The sequence below is a fragment of the Xenopus laevis genome, chromosome 3L (assembly GCF_017654675.1).
Source record: "Xenopus laevis strain J_2021 chromosome 3L, Xenopus_laevis_v10.1, whole genome shotgun sequence".
NCBI lineage: Eukaryota > Metazoa > Chordata > Amphibia > Anura > Pipidae > Xenopus > Xenopus laevis.
Window position 1 is genome coordinate 95,571,954 of NC_054375.1, and position 21,903 is coordinate 95,593,856.

Below are 21,903 nucleotides of genomic sequence, written 5' to 3' on the forward strand. Positions count from 1 at the left end.
TGTTGTGTAAATCTAAGCTTCACTGAGAAAGATGTACAGTCTTAAATGTGATATATACTGTAAATAAAGGAAAATAAATACAATATAAAGAAATGTGTAACCCGACTGTTTACATGGCACCACTTGGCATAACAAATAGCTGACTGCTACACTAGAAAGGTTTTATTGGAATTCTTATTGGAAAATAGATATTTTTCTTAATGGAACCAATATGTTAGGCTTTTGTTCTCTTCTATCACAACATTGAAGCCTAATGATGGGGATACACAGGAAAGGGGAGGAGAGATACATGCAAAACATATAATTATATCCTTTACATTCTCTTATCCCCTCAACCTGTTAAACAGTTATCATTGATAAAGACTACTTATGATGCCTACACAAACAGCTAAGAGACTATAACTGGAAGAAGGTAGAAATCTCCCATTTACCTAAAACATTGTTATAGCATTTAAAAAATTATGTAAAAATGCTTTCAGTACTAATATAATGAACTAAGGGGGCAATTTAATAAAAGGCACTAAGTTTGCCCAGGAACAGTAACACATAGCAACCAATCAGCAGGTAGAATTTACCGGTGACCTGTTTAAAAGCAAACATCTCTATGCGTCCACTGGCTTAGTTAGTGACAGTTAGTTCTTGTTCGTTTCTATTTTATTTTACATATTACTTCATTGTAAATTATACATTCTGTATAATATGTCATTGTATTAATCTTCTTATTCTGCATACTATTTGTTATCATATTGATTTTAATGGTTTATTGTGGAAACCAAATAAAATATTTCAAACATAAAAAAAAAATTAAAAGAAAAGAAAACATCTTAATGGTTTCTTTGGGTTACTGCTCCTGGTCAAACTTAGTGCCTTTTATTACATATGGGAGTCAAGCTTTAGCATATTATTCAGGTTTAAATAAAATCTGTTTTTCTGGGTGAAAGTGTCAATTTAAAGGTAAAACAAAGATTCAGATACATAAATAGATTATCACATATAGCTGTGCAGGACTGTTTTCTTTTGTTTGTAAACTCACCTCCTTCATAATCATACAAAGCAACAGCACAGATTCCTGAGCCACCTTTCTGGCCGGCATTTTGAGATGATGCTGAAAAGAACAGAACAGAAATGTTATTGATAATTAACAGATTACTAACTAAAGCATTACTGCAGGTTTCTGTTACTAATCCAGACTAATGGAAGGAGATGTGGTTAAACTAACCCTCAGCACCAGTCACAAATGTTTCTTCATGGCTGGTCAAGTTCCTAGTTGCCCTTTGAATGGATATAGGGACGGGTGCTTTGAACAGAAGTGGAAGTGTGCATGATAGAAAATGTGAGAAGATGATAATCTGAGGATTAACTTTTCCACATTTAATGGTCATACATTTCCTTTTCCCAATAACCATCTTGTCACTTTTTCTATCGTGCACGCTACCCCTTACCCTCTGCCAAAAACCCTGATTTGGAACACTGGCACTGTTATATGTAACACTTCCATGTCTAACATTTTCAGCTAAAACCACATAACTTTGCTGAAACCTATGATTAAGGACCGCCAATGGTAGCCTGAAATGTTGGGGGGGGGAGTTGTCTGGGGTTAAGGACAAGTTACAATTTTTTTTTTACTTTAATTTTCTGACATGGTGTTTATGGCCACTAAAAGAACCTGCAGCAATGTATTCTTATGAATAATTGTACTGATTCAGGATTGTTTCTATATAACTACTTTATAACCACATTTGTTTAATTTTGTTTGGATTTCAACCACACCGTTCTTCTACTACACTCTCTTCCTCATCATTGTGAAATGTGCTATTGTAAGACATTTCATGAATTTGTCTCTCACCAGTTAACATAGGGCTCTCTTCTTTTGGTAGCTCCTCGTACAAAGCCTCATCAGCTGGGAGATCTGGAACACTTTCATAATCCTCCTCATTGTCTTCCTCAAATTTTCTTGGTGGGAGATCTGGAATGGCTTCATAGTCTTCCTCTGCTTCATTTGCTGGGATTATAACATCTTCATATGTTTCTTCATCATCCTCATTTGTTTCAGGAGGAATAGGCACTGTCTCATCCTCTATATCAGGGAGTTTGGGAGGCACAGGGGGTGGTTCCTCATATAATGGATCCAACTCTACCTGAAAGTGATAATCAATGATAAGTATAAATGGTTCTTTTTTTCATTCAAAGTCCATCTGAAAAATATTTACCTCTTTTTCAGGAAACTGTTCAGGTGGTGGCTTTGCAGAAACACGTGGCATTGGCACAGGAACTGAACTTGAGACCGGTTGAGTATTTTCATCCTCAGCACTCTGATGAATCTACAACATAATATACTCAAATCCTGAAAATTTATCCAATCCCAATATCCAATCCTATAACAAGGGGCTGATTTACAGCTGTTCGATATTTTTGTTTCCCGTGGTAAAACATTACAAAGGGTTTATGATTTATGTTTATAATTTATGTGCTGCAAAAAGCAGACACGTGATAGTGTTTAATGCTGATGCTGAGCAGCACTGAGCACTATGACCAAATAGATTAGAATGCTGTTTGACTTTGACAAGCAGAGAAACAATTTGGATAGAAATCAGGTTTGATGCGTTAACTCATTAAAACATTTTCCTGAAAGTATCAAACCTCAGGTAAACCTTCAAGATTTTCCAGTTCAATATTTGATTAATCATTGAATTAAGGGACACTTTTTTTCAACAAAATAAATCTGGTCTAATATGTTTCTTCTTTGCTTTTCTGTAATGTTTACTAATTCTCACTTAGGGAGCTATTCGGTGCATATAACTAAGGGCACAGAAATTAGTGTGGGTATTTGGGTGAATCATAATTCTTACCCATGTATAAAATGTTCTAGCTTGCTTTCCATATCATTGTCATAAATCAGCTTTATCCTAAATATCACTATGGGGGAATGACTAAAGGACAGATTTACTAACATTTCTTCTCACTTTTTCTTGCCGTATGAGAAATGTCTTTTAATATTTCTTTTTTTGGTATTTAAAATTTGCCTCTTGGTAATTTGAGTGATAGAAAGACCTCCTTTTAAATAATGATTATGTGCCCAATGGATTAAATAGAACTGCAGGAGAAACACCATTGAACTAATTTATTTCATCTTGACAATTTTATATATATATTTATATATACAGAGTGTGAGAGGGGGGAGATAAAGAGAGTACATATTATACAATGCGTAACAGGAGATGGTTATTCAGTCACTTGCACAGGTTGGGAAAATTGACAGGGTATGGATGGTGACATCACCTGGTGGGAGTGGACAGTTGGACAGTGGCATTGCAGGGGATGTGGAGTATGGGTGGTGGTATCACCTGGTAAAAAGTGTTTGGCAGAGCAGGTTAAATCTGTGAAAGTGAGGCCGGTGGCCCAACTGCTGCCTGTGCATGGAATACTTTATTGGCCCAAACCTTGCCAACTCCTAGGTGACCTAGGTTTCAGGATGATCTGTGCACCACAGCACCATAGGGATACACACACACACAATAAGATTGCACACATTTCACAGATAATTCCCTGAGCATAACACAGGAGCCCTTTTACTTTATTTTACACTACTGGTGCATTTATATTTATACATTCTGCAGGTTTCCGTATTATCAATAACACACCTTTCTGGTCACATTGCATATAAATGCTACATTTATACCTTTCTGTTACGCTGCACCTCTTGTTCTTGCTTTTCTTTCTTCTGTCGTCTCACCCTCTCCTCCTCTGCTTTCTGTTTATTCTCTTCTTCTGCTGTTCGGGCCATGTTCTCAAAGCGAGATCTAAGATTATGGGCCCCACTTGTCACTGAAATTCAGACAAAGTACACAATGAGCCCCAGCGCAAAATGTGACTTGAATAAACACTTAGGCTCCCTTGTCACCAGTTTCTTATGCCCACCCCTGCCTTATCCCATATCAGTCAATCACTATTGTGTGTTGGCTCCTTTGTGCTGCAGTGTTTTTCTTTTGTTGTATACGGTATACAACTACAGTATCTGCCTCTGGGGCTTCCTTAGGACCATGGCACATATTAAAACATACGAGTCTCTTTGACTTTCTGAAGTATTCGCCTGAAGTTGCCTCATGAGGAAACTTGAGCTACTTCAGAAACCGAAGAGATCCTTATGTTTTCCCACTGGCGATTTACATTACTGTATTACCAGTTATTATTATTATAGAATTATTGTACCACATCAGATGTAAGTTAATTAATTATAGTAAAATTCTTTCTGATAATGAATGCAGATGTTTAGCTTTTTGTTTACTACAAGTTAGCATGCTTGCTTTAAGAAGTGATTATTTGAGTTTTTGTGTGAATTACTCACTAGCTTCTAAAGGCTGGGTCTTCTCATAAGCAGAGCTGGGGGTTTCAATCTCACCAAATCCTGATGCACACTGTAGGGAGTTCATAAAAAAAATTACAAGAGTCATGCATAGAGAGCCAGCAGCTATACATAATAGCATTGTCACAAGATTCACCAAACCAAGGCCTTGCCAAGTAATGTAATTTTCTGTTTAAAGGGACCTGTCACCTTAAGAAATAATTTCAAATCCTATTTTATTGAGTTAGTTGAGCAAATTAATTTAATCTTATTTCCTAATTCTTTTGGAATTTACAATTAAAGCATACAGACAGTGCCATTCTGTGGATACTGTTATCAAGGCAAGCTCTGTGTCATCCTAAAATTTTTTGTATGCGCCAGAATGGGGGACCCGATGCACATCATGAAGTGCAGGAGCCGCTTCAACCACTGTCTACAGTATTAAGAAAAATCCTTAAAACCTTGCATTGAATAAAGTTTTTTATGTGAATGATACTTTACTTTGCCCAAAGGCCTTTTTGTAGCATACAAAATAAAGGTAAGTGAAGCAGAGGACAATATTTTTAAAAACAGCTGAAGAAAATAGACTTTATTTCTGTAATATTCCATTTGTGCTTTTTAATCCTTTCCTCTATTAATATATAGTATAATGCTTGCTTACCTTGTCTATGCGGTCAGTCTGTACTCCAAAACGTCCTCCAAATCCTTTGGTATAATCTGTATTTATAAAGTAATATACAAGTTGAAGGCCATTTTAAATAATCCTTCAGATGAATCTGTTTATAGAAATATTCATATCCTGTAGCGTAGGATCTGATTTTAACTTCATTATTACTCCAAAAATATATGCAGGTGCATAGTCTTTTATTCATCACTTGTCTAGCTTCCACTTAAACTAGAATAAGAATTCTACTTCGTAAACAATAGTGTTCACTCTTGCCCAGCCTGTGTTTGTGTTTCCCCCCACTAAGACAGGTTTGTACCTTGACTAGTTCTTTAGTAATGATATACCAGGTAGCCAGTCCTGTCACAGAATGCCTTAAGTGAATTTCAGAATTCATTTGCTTTTATTTCTCCACGTACACAGAGTTTCTGCCAGGTTTCTGTTATATAAAAATGTGGTTGTGTCTACTATTCAAATGTATAGTGTATGCTTTTTATGGAAAAGTCAGACTGAAACGAAGAGGGAGCAGAATATCTACATAGTAAATAGCACCAAGTAGCTGGCTTCACATGCTCATTGCCTAAGACAGAGTCAGGGTCTGCGTTTGAGGCATTTGATCAGTTTTGAGCAGTTTTATAATTGTTGAAAGTGTCACTAAAAAAGACTTGACTCAATGTTAAAGGAGCCTGTCAGATTTCTGTGAGTAGATTTAATATTTAGGCTTTTGTGACTAAAGGAGTTACCTGTTTGTGATTCGTGAGGTTTTACTTCTTCTTTATGACTCCAGCTATGAGCAGATTTATCTTGTCGGTCTTTCTGGACCCCAAACTTACCCCCAAAGCCTTGGGTATAATCTAAAAAAGATTACATTAAAAGAGGGGAACAGTGAGCTGAGGGCAGATTATGTTATACCTGGTGGCTTTGGTTGGGGCGGCATCTCCTTTATTTTTATATAGGATATACTCTTACCTGTCTGAGATTGATGAGTTTGTAATTCTTCTTTGTGACTCCAGCTGTGGGCTGATTTATCTTGCCTATCTTTCTGTATTCCATATTTACCACCAAAACCTTGAGACTGATCTGGAATAAAAGGGTTCATTAAAGGAAAACTGTCATGGGAAAAACATTTTTTTTCAAAATGAATCAGTTAATAGTGCTGCTCCAGCAGAATTCTGCACTGAAATCCATTTCTCAAAAGAGCAAAAAAATTTTTAATATTCAATTTTGAAATCTGACATGGGGCTAGACATATTGTCAATTTCCCAGCTGCCCCAAGTCATGTGACTTGAAATGGATTTCAGTGCAGAATTCTGCTGGAGTAACACTATTAACTGATGTGTTTTGAAAAAAACATGTTTTCCGATGACAGGATCCCTTTAAAGTTAAAAAAAAAAAAACGTCTGTAAGAAAACAAATGAACACACAATGCTGTCATCTGTTCCTAAATAGCAGGGTTTGAGATACTCTACTAATCCTCGGCTACCAAAACATAACACATCCCACAAAGGTTCTTTATTCAGAAGCACTGAAGGCAGGCTCCTCTTCCCCTGATTTACCAGTCTCAATCTAGACCTCTTTTGTTTAAAACTGGCCCACAAAAATGTAGTACTAGGGTGGCCATCTACTGGTTTTAAAATGGATAATCCAGTTTTCACTTGGTCTGTAGCAACCTTATGTAATACAGTTGAACGTTGGCCTATAACATAGAACAAGTTGGACAGCAGGGGAAGGGCAATGTCCCCATGTTATAGAATACCTAGCTAGCAATCTAACTTTAGCCATGCTTGCCAAACAGATACAACAGAACTGTGTCAAATCAAGGAGTAATCAGAGAGCCATGTAATAAGAAAGTATAAAAATGCAATGATCCATTTCAAAATACATATCTAATGGGACCTTATTATTGTACTATTCTGATATTTAATTGCTTTCTTGTCACATTACTTGCCTTTCTGGGAAGAGTGTTTCTGTAACTCTGTCTTGTATTCAAATCCAACTGCTGACTAAAAAAAAGAAAATAAGAAAAAGTTACAGTTGTTTAAAACACAATAGGAACATAAAGGACAATGGCATGTTTTTCCAATTTGGGGTTGTTTTTGCTGGCTGTGATATTTAGCATCCTTGTGAAAATAGTTTTGTCAGGGACAAAATGTAAAAAATACAAAGTCCTCTGTTTTTAATTGTGCACTATGAGTATTACCTGTAAGTGCTAGAACAGTTATGGGACCTGTTATCCAGAATGCTTGGGACCTGGGATTTCCCAGATACAGTATATGATCTTTCCATAATTTGGATCACCATATTTTAATAATAAGTCTACTAAAAATCATTAAAAACAATAGGATTGTTTTGTCTCCAATAAGTATTTATATCTAGTTGGGATCAAGTACAGTGGACTGTTTTATTATTACAGAGAAGAAAGAAAATATTTTTTTACATTTTTGATGAGAATGGAGTCTATGGGACAGCCTTCTCATAATTCAGAGCTTTTAGGATAATGGGTTTATTGATAAGGGATTCCATACCTGAACTTTTTTGTTTGTCATTTAACTCAACCCATATGTGAGTATGATACAGCACATTTAATTAGAAATTGACTATATACAGAAAGTCATTATAACACCTCCATTGATGTCACGGCCGGCACCCAACACCAGAACAAGTGCTCGAATCCTGGTTCTGAGCTAAGCTTCACCAGTGGTGTGACCACCTTTGAGCTTCGGGAGGAGCCCTCAGCCTAATCGGGTGCCACCTGGTCTTACGAGAGGTTCAAGCAAGTGTTCTGGCAGGCAATGGGGCACGGCTGGTAGCTAGAGTCTTTGGGACCGAGGATCACGGTAACAGACAAGGATAAGGCAGAAGGATCGTCAGACAGGCTGGGTCGTGGCAGGCAGAAAGCAAGGGTCGTCAGGCAGGCAAGGGTCAAAACCGGGTATCAAGCAGGAAGGGTACAAGCAGAAGAGTAGTCGGATATCAGGCACAGGTCAGGATACAGAATTCAGGATGGTCAAGGTACAGGCTGGGTCAAACACGGATAATCAGATTCAAACAGGCAAAATAGCACAAGGCTTCAGAACAGAGCACCAGAAACAAGTTCTATCACGGGCAGTTTGCTGGGAGTGGAAGTGGCCTATTTATACCCTGTTTGGGCGCCAAGGTTTTCGCGCCAAAATCGACGCACACGCGTCAGGATCGACGCGCGCGCGTCCGCGTCAAAATAAAGGAAACGAGACGCGGGCGCGCGCGTCCTAAGGAGGCAAGATGGTGGAACCACGAGGCGGGCGTCCCCGCGGCCGGCGTGGCGGGCGTCCCCGCGGCCGACTTACAGCACCCCCAATCCCAGGTAAAACAGATTTCCTTACATTACCCCCCTCTCTAGGGGGGACACCGGACCCCCAGGCTTCCCAGGAAACTTTAAATGGAACTGCTTCCTAAGACGATCAGCCTTGATGTCATCAACTGAGACCCAGGAGTTCTCCTCAGGACCGAATCCTTTCCACCTAGTGAGGTACTGGAGTTTGTTACGTACCATTCGGGAATCAAGGAACTCCTGGATCTCAAATTCAGGCTGACCGTCAACTTGCACTGGAGGGGGAACAGAAGTAAGGCGAGTATTAGCGGCAGGTTTAAGTAAAGAAACATGAAAAGAATCAGAAATCTTGAAATTAACAGGCAATTTAAGGCGAACAGACGAAGGGTTGATAACAGTAGTGATGGGGTAAGGACCAATGAAACGGGGACCCAGCTTAAGGGAAGGAACCTTTAGCTTGATGTTTTTGGTAGAGAGCCACACCAAGTCTCCCACTTTATACTGGGGTGCTTCTCTACGTCTTTTATCAGCAGCCCTTTTCTGAGCAGAAGTAGCAGTAGACAAGGAATCATGTACCTGGGACCAAATCAAGGAAAATTGTTCGACAGAGGAATTAGCGGAAGGGACAGAAGAACCAGAATTAGAGAAGGAAAAGGCTTTTGGGTGTAACCCATTAACAACAAAAAATGGAGACTCCCCAGTGGAGGAGTGGGTAGCGTTATTGTAGGCAAATTCTGCCCAGGGTAACAGTTCTGCCCAGGAAGATTGATTTTCGGACACAAAACATCTTAAAAATTGCTCTAAAGACTGGTTCACTCTTTCGGTTTGCCCATTGGTTTGTGGGTGATAGGCGGTTGAAAAAGAAAGATCGATCCCCACTAACGAGCAAAATGCGCGCCAGAACTTAGAGATAAATTGAACACCTCTGTCTGAAACAATATTACTGGGAAACCCATGCAACTTAAATATATGTTGAATAAAAAGTTCGGACAAAGTTTTGGCAGATGGGAGGTGGGGAAGAGCAATAAAATGACCCATCTTACTGAATCTATCCACCACCACCCAAATTACTGTTTTCCCCTGGGACACAGGCAACTCCACAATAAAATCCATAGAAAGATGGGTCCATGGTCTTTCAGGAATAGGGAGGGGAATCAGTAACCCTTGGGACAAATTTCTAGAAGTCTTGGAGCGTTGGCAGACAGGACAAGAATCCACAAAAGATTTAACATCTTGTTTACAGGTCGGCCACCAAGCACTTCGAGTAAGTAATGAAATAGTTTTACTTACACCAGGATGTCCTGCCATCTTGGAATCATGAACCTCTCTTAGAACCTGTTCTCTAAGATCTTCAGGAACAAAAAATCTCCCAACAGGAGTGTTAGAGGGAGCGTCTGTCTGAACAGGGGATAACAAAGAAGAGAGGTCAGATTCCAAAGTAGCCACAATGACTTCACCCGGAATAATTGTACTACAGTCATCAGTTTCAGAATATATTGAGTCAAAGCTTCTGGAAAGAGCATCTGCCTTGACGTTCTTTGTACCAGGCCTAAACGTCAAGGTAAAGTTAAACCTAGAAAAGAACAAAGCCCACCTTGCCTGTCTGGGATTTAGACGCTTTGCTGACTCAATATACAACAGATTTTTATGGTCAGTGTAGACCGTAACCTGGTGTTTAGCCCCTTCTAATAGATGCCGCCATTCTTCAAAGGCCCACTTGACAGCTAATAGTTCTCTATTCCCTATGTCATAATTTGCCTCTGCAGGAAGAAATTTTCTAGAGAAAAATGCACAGGGATGTAACCTATTAGTAGTCGGGTGCCTTTGAGAGAGAATTGCCCCTGCTCCCACCTCAGAAGCATCTACCTCAACTATAAAAGGTAGTGTTGTATCGGGATGGCGGAGGATTGGGGCAGAACTAAACTCCCTTTTGAGGAACTCGAAAGCTTGGATAGCTTCCGGAGGCCACATACTGGGGTCAGCACCTTTTTTAGTAAGATTTGTGATAGGAGCCACAATAAGTGAAAAATTTTTAATGAATTGCCTATAATAGTTGGCAAAACCTAGGAACCTTTGGGTTGCACGTAAAGAATATGGTTGGGTCCACTCCAGGACAGCTCTTACTTTGTCTGGATCCATTTCGAGACCCTTGGAAGAAATATTAAATCCCAAGAACTGTACGGAAGCAACCTCAAAAATACATTTTTCCAATTTTGCATACAGGTTATTAGCTCTAAGCCTACGCAATACCTCACAAACATGAAGACGATGATCAGACAGATTGGCAGAGAAGATGAGGATGTCATCTAGGTAGACCACTACGTATATCCCCAGCAGGTCCCGAAAGATGTCATTGACAAACTCCTGAAACACTGCTGGGGCGTTACATAGACCAAACGGCATAACAAGGTACTCGTAGTGGCCATCCCTAGTATTAAAAGCCGTTTTCCACTCATCCCCCTCCCTGATCCGAATGAGGTTATAGGCACCCCTCAAGTCAAGCTTGGAGAAGATCTTAGCATCCTTGACCTGGTCAAATAGTTCGGAGATTAATGGTAAGGGGTAGCGATTTTTTACAGTGATTTTGTTAAGCCCCCTGTAATCAATACAGGGGCGTAAACCACCGTCTTTCTTACCCACAAAAAAGAACCCTGCCCCCGCAGGGGAACAGGAGGGCCTAATGAAGCCCCTGTCAAGATTTTCTTGTATATACTCTTTCATTGCCTGGGCTTCGGGCAATGAAAGAGGGTAGGTTCTACCACGTGGAGGAATTGACCCAGGAACTAAATCAATAGGACAGTCATACTGCCGATGCGGAGGTAAGGTCTCAGCTGCTTTTTTGGAGAAAACATCAGAAAAAACAGAATATGCTGTGGGTAACCCCTCAAAAGAAGTAGTGGCTACTACAGAGGGAAAACAAACCCCACTACATCCTGTACCCCATTGAGTCACCCCCTTAGAAACCCAGTCTATCAGAGGGTTATGCCTCTGGAGCCATGGTAAACCAAGAATAAGAGGAGAGGAAGCTCCCTCAATGAGGTATAGAGCTATCTCCTCACAGTGTAGATCATTTGCACACATGGAAAGATTTGTGGTCTTTTGGGAAACCACCCCTGATCCCAAGGGTCTTTTATCGACAGCCAGAATTCTCAAAGGAGGATTGAGGGCAACCAAAGGAATTTTATTTTTAGCAGCGAATGCTGCGTCCAAGAAATTACCCTCCGCCCCAGAATCAATGAAGGCTGACAATTTAACAGTGCCCGTAGGCCAGGTTAATTTAACAGATAATAGGACCTTGGAGGCAGATTGGGGAGAGGAAACGCCTGCACCCAAATGGAGCTCCCCTTCTCCATTTAGGCTAGAGCGTTTCCCGGCCTCTTGGAACATTGATTGAGGAAGTGACCCTTCTCCCCACAATACAAACACAACCCAAGAGACCGCCTCCGTGCCTTTTCCTCAGGAGAGAGGTGAAAGATGCCCAGCTGCATAGGCTCCTCCTGAGGTTGAGACACAGAGGGGTTTGACAACTTAGCACTAAAATTATGCTTATACAAAGAAGAAGTACCCTGTTCCTCCCGATTTTCCCTCTGTCTCCTATCTACCTGGATAACCAGAGACATAAGGTCATCCAGACTGGTAGATAGGGGGTAATTGACCAGGCTGTCTTTGACAGATTTGGCTAGACCGATGCGAAACTGGCTCCTTAGAGCTGCATCGTTCCAGCCAGTCTCCACCGCCCACCTACGAAACTCTGTGCAGTAAATTTCCACCTCCCGTTTACCCTGGCGTAGTTTGCGAATAGCGGAATCGGCCGAAGAGGCGCGATCCGGGTCATCGTAAAGAATGGCCATAGAGCGGAAGAAAATATCTAAAGAGAAACGGGCAGGGTCGGTGGCTGGCAATCTAAGTGCCCAGACTTGGGGGTCACCCACTAATAGGGTCATTACGAACCTGACCTTTTCCTCGTCAGAGGGAAATGAGTGGGGGAAAAAGCTGAGGTACAGCTTACAGGCTTCTTGAAAAACAAAAAACTGGGTTCTGTCCCCACCAAACTTGGCCGGAAATGCAATCTTGGGTTCCTGAGGTCTGAATACAGCACCCCTATCAGGCAGGGAACCCACTGAAGGAGTAGGAACAGAACTGGCTGGCTGCTGCGAGGGTTCCAGCTGGCGTGTTAGGTTATGAAACCCCTGGAGTAGATAGTTCTGCTTTTGCTCCTGCTCCTCCATGCGTTCCAGCAGCGTAGTTAGCAACAGCTCGGAAGAAGATGGAAGTGGAGCAGCGGCAGCAGCTTCGGTGTGATCGTCGTCCTCCATGGCCCGTGATAATGTCACGGCCGGCACCCAACACCAGAACAAGTGCTCGAATCCTGGTTCTGAGCTAAGCTTCACCAGTGGTGTGACCACCTTTGAGCTTCGGGAGGAGCCCTCAGCCTAATCGGGTGCCACCTGGTCTTACGAGAGGTTCAAGCAAGTGTTCTGGCAGGCAATGGGGCACGGCTGGTAGCTAGAGTCTTTGGGACCGAGGATCACGGTAACAGACAAGGATAAGGCAGAAGGATCGTCAGACAGGCTGGGTCGTGGCAGGCAGAAAGCAAGGGTAGTCAGGCAGGCAAGGGTCAAAACCGGGTATCAAGCAGGAAGGGTACAAGCAGAAGAGTAGTCGGATATCAGGCACAGGTCAGGATACAGAATTCAGGATGGTCAAGGTACAGGCTGGGTCAAACACGGATAATCAGATTCAAACAGGCAAAATAGCACAAGGCTTCAGAACAGAGCACCAGAAACAAGTTCTATCACGGGCAGTTTGCTGGGAGTGGAAGTGGCCTATTTATACCCTGTTTGGGCGCCAAGGTTTTCGCGCCAAAATCGACGCACACGCGTCAGGATCGACGCGCGCGCGTCCGCGTCAAAATAAAGGAAACGAGACGCGGGCGCGCGCGTCCTAAGGAGGCAAGATGGTGGAACCACGAGGCGGGCGTCCCCGCGGCCGGCGTGGCGGGCGTCCCCGCGGCCGACTTACAGCACCCCCAATCCCAGGTAAAACAGATTTCCTTACAATTGAATGTTGAACAGCAGATGCTCTTTCTCTGGATACTAAACGAGGAAGATTAGGGCACGGGTACTTTGCCCTACTGATTTCACGCTATGTTTCTGCAGTGATCATTAAAGCATTCCAAATGATATCTAGTCAATGGGTGGAGCTGCTATTAGGCATAGTGTACATTGGGTGGTGTGTACATATAATATACTATTTATTTCTCTTTGCACTGGAGGGGTGAGGTATGTTTCCTCTTAAATTGGCAAACACTGTACTAGGGTATAACATCCATTAATAAATACATCCTTGGAAACAATATTACTTGACAGTTTTAATATTTAACAAATTCTAGAGATTAGTCACTGGTGAAACTATTTACGAACATGAAATGGAAGTAGTAAAAGGGAAAAAACTTTCAATGAATCATCTTGAAAATTGCCAAAATCCTAGAAGAGATTCTTCACAAAGGGGCATATCTATCAAAAGGTGAAAACAGTTCACTGAATTTTGCCAGAGTTGAATTCCACAGCTTTAAACAACATATTTATTGGAGGGTGAAGATGTGGAATTCTCTCCCTGAATCAGTTGTACAGGCTGATACATTAGATAGCTTTAAGAAGGGGTTGGATGGCTTTTTAGTAAGTGAAGGAATACAGGGTTATGAAAGATAGCTCATAGTACAAGTTGATCCAGGGACTAGTCCGATTGCCATTTTGGAGTCAGTATGGAATTTTTCCCCTCTGAGGCAAATTGGAGAGGCTTCAGATGGGTTTTTTGCCTTCCTCTGGATCAGTTGGCAGTTAGGCAGGTTAAAAAAAGTTAAAATGTTGAATTTGATGGACAGCTGTCTTTTTTCAACCTAACTTACTATGTTACTATGAATAGGGTGAAATTCAGGGAACAGTTGGAGGGTAGTGATAAGGGCTACTCTATTTTCATTTCACCCATAGAAAGTAAAGTCAAGCGCTTAATATATACTGTAAAAATATATTTTCCATTCTCTTTGTGTTGCTGAACACAAGTATATTTATGTAATGCAGAAGAGATGTTATTTTGCGTGATTGTTTAAAACTGTATGCCTATTTTCTGATAGTCCAACATGAGACTATAAAAGTATATGCAAGAGTGGGCCTGGTTATCAATAGTTATCAAAAGGTATGCCTCATCTGCATTCATTTTGGAGATACTTAATTATTTTGATTCCAACACAGAATATTTCAGGAAAAACTAATTGCTAAAAAAAATAAAACTCTTCAATACACATTGCAATTACATCCCAAAACAAACAAGTTAAACATTTACCAGATACACATAGAAAGCACTGGCCAGTAATGCCATTAGATTGTGTAACATGTAGAGCACTAAAAACACAAGTTACAGATAAAGCAGATAAGGAATCAAATGTGCTGCAACCAGTGTAATTATACTTAAAATTATACTGGAATAAGATCTCTTATCAGGAGCACTTGGGATCGTAGGATAAGGGGAATGTAATGTGGTGTACTGTGCTTACTACAACATTTAACTAGTAAAAAAGTATTGCTCTGTCATCAACATGCATTAATTGAATCAAAGATGTTAAAGGTGCTGTCTGTTATTGCAGTAAAAAAAGATATTCACTCAGAAAATAAGAAAATATTTATATAAATGACCTCTATTAGAAATGACTGACTTAATTCAGACCTTTCTGGATAAAGGGATTTCAGATCTCATTTACAGCACAACAGTATTCCTTAACCAAGATGCATCTGTAAATCAGAAGCCCCACCTTATCAACACGATCTGTCTGTACACCATATCGCCCTCCAAATCCTTTGGCATAATCTATATTTTAAGAGATACACATTGTTAGGAGAGTAAACTAACATCTTGATAAATAAACAAATAAATGACCAGGAAAACTGTACTTTGAAGATGTGTGTTTACTAACATGGGACTAGAAATTAATCAACTAAGTTTTCTTTAGATGCTGCCCATGCAGACAGGACTGGGCTGGCGGGACACCGGGAGAATACCCGGTGGGCCCCTGCCGGCCCAGACCCGCTATTGGCACTGCCCCCTGACCCCCCTCCTGGCTCCCAGTTGTGGCCCAAGCACGAAAAAAGGTAGGTGTGGGGGGCCAGAGGGGGGTTGCGTCTGGGGTGGGGAGTGGGGCCTAAGGTGTCCAACATATCTTCTCTGCAGGGTATGATAATTGGAGCAGTAGAAAGAATGTAATGAGAAGACAAAGTAGCAGCACATTCTGCTGTACTATTCATGCAATTAAACTTAGCTGTACCAGTCAGCAATTAAATACCTGTGCACAAATGCACCCATTTTTGTTGCCAGTTCAGTAGTTACAGAGACTGTTTAAAGGAACATTAACACTATAAAGCATTTTCTTTTTTACATTTTGGGGCTGATTGTTATCATATATGGGCAGGCAGACCACACAACACAATGAGGAAAGAGAACCTAAGGCATGGAGAGTGCAGGTTACTACCTGCACACCGAACTCTGAGGAGGTTATTTTCTAAGCCCCGCATGCAAAAATCACGAAAAACTCGTGATTTTTTTTTAATAAAATTTGGCTTTTAAAAAATCACGAATTTTTCGAAATGTATTAAACCCTGAGGCTGGAAAACTCAGAAGCTGAAATCCCGGCATCTCAGACTTGTTGAGGTTGTATATAAGTAAATGGGAGAAGTCTCAATGATTTTATTGATGTGTGCTGGGTCTCGTGCCAAACCCCAACGTTTTCGGAGGTTTCAGGCAATAATCGGAGGTTTCAGGTGAAAACTCCAAAAAATTTGGAAAATCGGGTGAAACCTCAGAAAAAAGCAAAGTTTCAGGAAAATGTAATAATAAATAAGCGTTAAAAACCCAAGAGGCTTAGATCGGAGTTTGTAGCAGACAATACTAAGATAAGTTCGGACCTTGATATATAACCCCCTAAGCATCTCACCAAATGTCAGAAGTTAGAGAACGCTAATAATAATGTAACCCCTACTAAAATTGATCAAGATATTAGAAGTCACAGAGGCGTTCCATAAAATGTATAAAATAACTGTGTGGCCTCAACTTTCATAGCATACCAAACTAGTCAGAGACTTCTAATACCTTTATAAATTACATTATTGGGTGCCTTATCTGGTATGTAAACAACAGTCATGTATCACAAGTAATGCAAGTGTTTACCAGTGCACTGGACGTTATCATAACTATAATCCTAATTAATCCGAATCTTAAAATATCCTTACTAAATTAAAGTATAATTACAAATGTAATTTGTGTTACAACCAGACAGTTTCTTCTTCATTAAAACACTCCAACTGGCCCTGCATTTATTTATCTGTAATTCCCATTTTCAAGCACAGAAGTGCATTCAGGCAATAATAATATAACATAATAATGGGGGATTAAAACTGTATAACATCTACTTACAAAACTGGTAACCTACTTTCCAATTTTACATCTAATTTAAGGATTATAATGCATTTGATTATAATATATTTGTCTTTGCTATTCAAGTGTGCAAACACGGTTTTGTTTTATTACTGTTTATTGGGTTTTGTTGTTAATATATTTGCAACAAATATTTGCATATCATAATGATTTTGATGCTAACATATTTTTCTTCACTGTTCAAGTGTACGAACATGGATTTGTTTTATTACTTTTCATTGGGTTTTGTCACATTAAAGCAATGTATTAAGTTTCAGTAGCAGATATTGAAATAAGTAGACAAAAGATACAGAAACCTTCATGGTAAACATAAATAAACTGTTGTAAAGTTTTTTGTTGACCAATAGTGCATGAACATAGTTTCAACTTGTATGGATCCACTTGCATGGCAGATCCTCTGTTGCTACAGCTGTATTTGAAGCAACCACAATCAGCAAATAGCCATTTACTTGGTTTGCGTTAGCAGGTCCTGGGTAAAAGGCAATTATTCCTAATTCCAGAATGAGGTCATTAATATATCTTAATACACACCACACAATTTATGGTGGGGGCATTTCCTTCATTTTGGGAATCTGTGGTGGGGAGCATTTCCTTTATACAAGCACACACCTGTAACTGAGGAAGGAGCACTCTCATCTCTTGACCTGTTTCATTTTGACTTGTCTGTTATTAGAGATTCAGTAATACCATTTACACATTTTTTAGAAATCCAAGTGGATTCTTTTGAAATAAAAAAAAATGTTTTAACCTTACCACAACTGCTGACCTTCCTACTTTGCATTCAAAACACATCTCTTTTGTATTATTGACACCAGTGAGATGCTTAGACAATTATATACAGTAAGCACTGGCCATGTAAATATGTACTGATTTCAAAAATGATCTTAGGTGCTGCCAATAAGGGTAGCAATTAGGGATGCACCGAATCCACTATTTTGGATTCGGCGGAACCCCCGAATCCTTTGCGAAAGATTCGGCTCATTCTACGGCGTCTGGTTGATATGTCATTAATTTATAATCCTGAACAGAATTAGTCACATATAAATTTCAGGCAAGAGGATAATGTGGTATTGTGAGGATCGTATTGTGTACTTACCTTGCTGGGAAGCATGCTGTTCTACCTTTGCCTTATAGTCAAAGCCAACAGCTGACTGAAAGATAAAGATTGCATGACAATTTTTTAAAGGGATTCTGTCATGATTTATATGATGTAGTTTTTATTTCTAAATTACACTGCAAATAATTCACTCTACAATATAAAATTTTTATTCTTGAACCAGCAAGTGTATTTTTTTTAGTTATAATATTGGTGTGTAGGCAGCCATCTCAGGTCATTTTGCCTGGTCATGTGCAGTGTTGGACTGGCCCACCGGGATAGCAGGAAAACTCCCAGTGAGCCAAAGTGTTAGTGGGCCCTCAGGCTGCTAAACTTTTGGCCTATTTCATGGTCATTCCCTATTATATGAGAGCAAAGAGGCTAAATAGATGGAATAATAGATTATAGTATAAAGAAAACAAACTAGGAGAATAGTGGTTGACTGAGGAGATGAAGAATATTAATACTGAGTGGGCCCCTGGTCTAAGGTTTTTGGGTGGGCCTCTGGTGTCCCAGTCGACGCTGGTCGTGTGCTTACAGAAAGAGCCAGCGCTGAACTATGGAACTGCTTTCTGGCAGGCTGTTGTTTCTTCTGCTTAATGTAACTGAATGTGTCGCAGTGGGACATGGATTTTACTATTGAGTGCTGTTCTTAGATCTACCCGACAGCTGTTATCTTGTGTTAGGGAGCTGCTATCTGGTTACCTTCCCATTGTTCTGTTGTTAGTCTCTTGGGGGTTAAAGGGAGGGGGATGATAACACTCCAACTTGCAGTACAGACAGGGGGCAGCTGGAAAACTGACAATATGTCTAGCCGCATGTCAGATTTCAAAATGAAATATAAAAAAACTGTTTGCTCTTTTGACAAACGGATTTCAGTGCAGAATTCTGCTGGAGCAGCACTATTTTTTTTTCCCATGACAGTATCCCTTTAACCTCATGTGTGTACTACTACTTTTTTCCATCTTTAAAATGGAAGTTCACTTTTAAATATGTTATACATGGACCAAAAAACTCAGTAAGACCGAGAGAGAGCACACGATGCAGATTAACTGCTAAGTGGTTTATTCTTCACTACATGTTTCAGGCTACACGCCCTTTATCAAGTGTTATACATGGACCAATTTTAAACAACTTTCACTTGGCTCTACTTTTGTATCGCTTTTATATTTTTTAGCCTTCCTATTCTACTTTTTTTAGCCTTCAGTTGGCTGTGAAGTTAACGGACATTTGCCAACCAAAACAGATTGGTAGTGAGGGTTCAAATGTAAAGCTATTCTTATTTTTTATTGCTTATCTTTCTATTTAGGACATCTACAATACATATTTTAATCAGACTTCCATACTGCTGCCTGGTTGCTAGGGTATTCAAGCCCTAACAATAAGATGTTGGTCAACTTTGCAAGTCTGATTGCTGCATATCAAAATATAAGCCAATAAACAATTTTAGACCACTTTTATCTAGATCACACCAAGTTAATATGAAACTGAAATATGCCTTTAAGAAAAAAAGGGACCCCTATATTGTAATCTATCCTTAAGCATGGTACCACAGTCAGCACCGAAGTCTTCCAGGGTATGTTCAGAACTTTACGTTAGACATCCCTAATTTATTTATTGAAAATAAAAATGATTACACAATGTCTACCTACAGTTTGATATATTGTTGGAACAGAAGTTATATATCGAATATTACTGTTTTAGTTGTTAGATTATATAACAGTGCTGTGGAAACCCCCTCAAACAAAAATAAATATAAATTTGGTATATACAGTAATTACGACTGACTGCACAGATTGGTCCATAATTATGTCTTTATTTAGTGTCTGTATTCTATGAATATAATTGTATATTTTTTAATGATTTTGTTACATGTATCATATCATTAAGGTACGATGTGTACGTGTACTGTTTGCTGTAACTCACCTTGTCTGTGTGATCCTTCTGTACCCCGTATTTCCCTCCAAAGCCTTTTGCTGCATCTGTCTGTGAGGAATGTTTCTCCATCTCTGAATGGTAGTCATGGCCCAAAGCACTCTGGTAGATCAAGAAGAAATACATGAGCCATGTCTCCAGCCCAACACTTTCTCCTTACATATAATTTCTTGCTGGATTATATTGCTGACCACTATTTCAGCACTGTTTACGGAGATTCTTGCACCTTTGAGGAATTAGTAGTCTATTAAAGCAGAACACCTAGACATCACCAGTTTTCATTGCAGAGTCTCTGCAGCTGTTAATATGGTCCCTAAATATTGTTTTTGCTGCATAACCTATCTTGGTTGTAGAACTCCACTGAACATACTGTGGGTATGGTGCAGCACTTATAATGTGAAATGAAGTTAGCCTATTCAAGCATAGCAAGAATATTCCAATTCATTTGTTAAGGTGAATAACAGTAGTGTGTGGAAGCTGCAGCAACTGTGGTTTTAGCTGAATAATTGACTTTCTCCTTTTCACTATATCACAGTTCATATAACAGCAAGATTTATATATATATATATATATTTATATATATATATATATATATATATATATATATATATATATATATATATATATATATATATATATATATATATATATATATATATATATATATATATATATATATATATATATATATATATATATAGAAGTGAAGAAGCTCGCACTCACAGGACTTATCAAAATCAAAAATGGTGTTTATTTCAATATAAGTAACTAACGTTTCGGCTTGCACTCAAGCCTTTCTCAAAGTGAGAAAGGCTTGAGTGCAAGCCGAAACGTTAGTTACTTATATTGAAATAAACACCATTTTTGATTTTGATAAGTCCTGTGAGTGCGAGCTTCTTCACTTCTCTACTTAATTTTTGGGCATATTGCACCCAGGCAGCGATGACTTCCTGATTATCTTATATATATATATATATATATATATATATATATATATATATATATATATATATATATATATATATATATATATATATATATATAATACACAAAAGCCATGAATATCCTGTAAATGATATCCTTATAAACGGTAAGTTCTGATGTCATCAGTTATAAACGGTGAGTTCTGATGTCATTTCTGTCACATGACTCACTGAAACTTGTGTATTATAATAAATAAAGTACCCCCAGTTGTAAAATATGAGGATATTAGAAGTTACCTCGGAGTTCCATGACCTGTATAAAAACAATCGGCCTTCGGCCTCGTGTTTTTATATGGTCATGAAACTCCTCGGTAACTTATAATATCCTTATATTTTACAAGAGGGGGTACTTTATTCACTATATATCCTTGAAAAAGGCCCTAATGTGGGCCGAAACGTCGGATATGCATTGAAGAATAAGACACATTTATTCACTTCACCATGGGGAGTGCGAGTCCATTTACTGATAGATAGATATATATATATATATATATATATATATATATATATATATATATATATATATATATATATATATATATATATATAGACCCTACAGAGAGCCACATAGCTGAGCTAGGGGTTTTCCCAAGGGCTGGGGCCAGAGCATTGTGGGTGCAGCATGGCAGATACTGGAGGATACCACAAGGTGTCACTGTTGTACCACCTTACTATAAAAGGGAGAGCCATGTGCTCAGACAGCCATTACAGATTTCTGCTGTTTTACTGCTGGATGTCACTTCTTGGAGGAGAGAATGAATTCAGCAGCCAAGATGTAGAGACAGGAGGCCTCTGAGGCTTGGGTAGGCGACCCCATGCTTGGGAGCTCAGCCAGGAGGGTCGGAAGCTCCAGATTTTCCAAATTGGATATGGAAAGGCTCGCGCTATAGACAGTGCTGGGAGCTACAGTTCAGCTACTGATTCATCAAAGCTGCATTTCTTGGATAAAGATTCTCATCGCTGTGGATGCCTGTTTCCACTCTGTGTGAGCCTGCCAGCTCTGTGTGTGAGCCCTCGGGTGAGTCTGCCTGGGGAGAGTAGAGGATCCAGCAGGGTTTATACCGTGTCACAGGCTGTTGGTGTGCCTGC

General features: G+C 39.6%; 1 protein-coding gene across 2 annotated transcripts in view; it reads right to left on the reverse strand.

The window, feature by feature from the left end:
- Nucleotides 1-21,903, reverse strand: part of hcls1.S (hematopoietic cell-specific Lyn substrate 1 S homeolog) — a 37,358-nt gene that overhangs the window by 1,932 nt on the left and 13,523 nt on the right. Inside the window, exons 5-16 of one of the 2 annotated variants that reach the window (XM_018250845.2) lie at nucleotides 19,823-19,933; nucleotides 17,897-17,951; nucleotides 15,125-15,180; nucleotides 6,955-7,009; nucleotides 5,976-6,086; nucleotides 5,750-5,860; nucleotides 5,004-5,059; nucleotides 4,346-4,415; nucleotides 3,680-3,825; nucleotides 2,211-2,321; nucleotides 1,847-2,138; nucleotides 1,034-1,105 (exon numbers count right to left, since the gene is read on the reverse strand). In XM_018250845.2, the coding sequence (XP_018106334.1) occupies nucleotides 1,034-1,105; nucleotides 1,847-2,138; nucleotides 2,211-2,321; nucleotides 3,680-3,825; nucleotides 4,346-4,415; nucleotides 5,004-5,059; nucleotides 5,750-5,860; nucleotides 5,976-6,086; nucleotides 6,955-7,009; nucleotides 15,125-15,180; nucleotides 17,897-17,951; nucleotides 19,823-19,933 (1,246 nt within the window). 2 annotated transcript variants of the gene reach the window in all.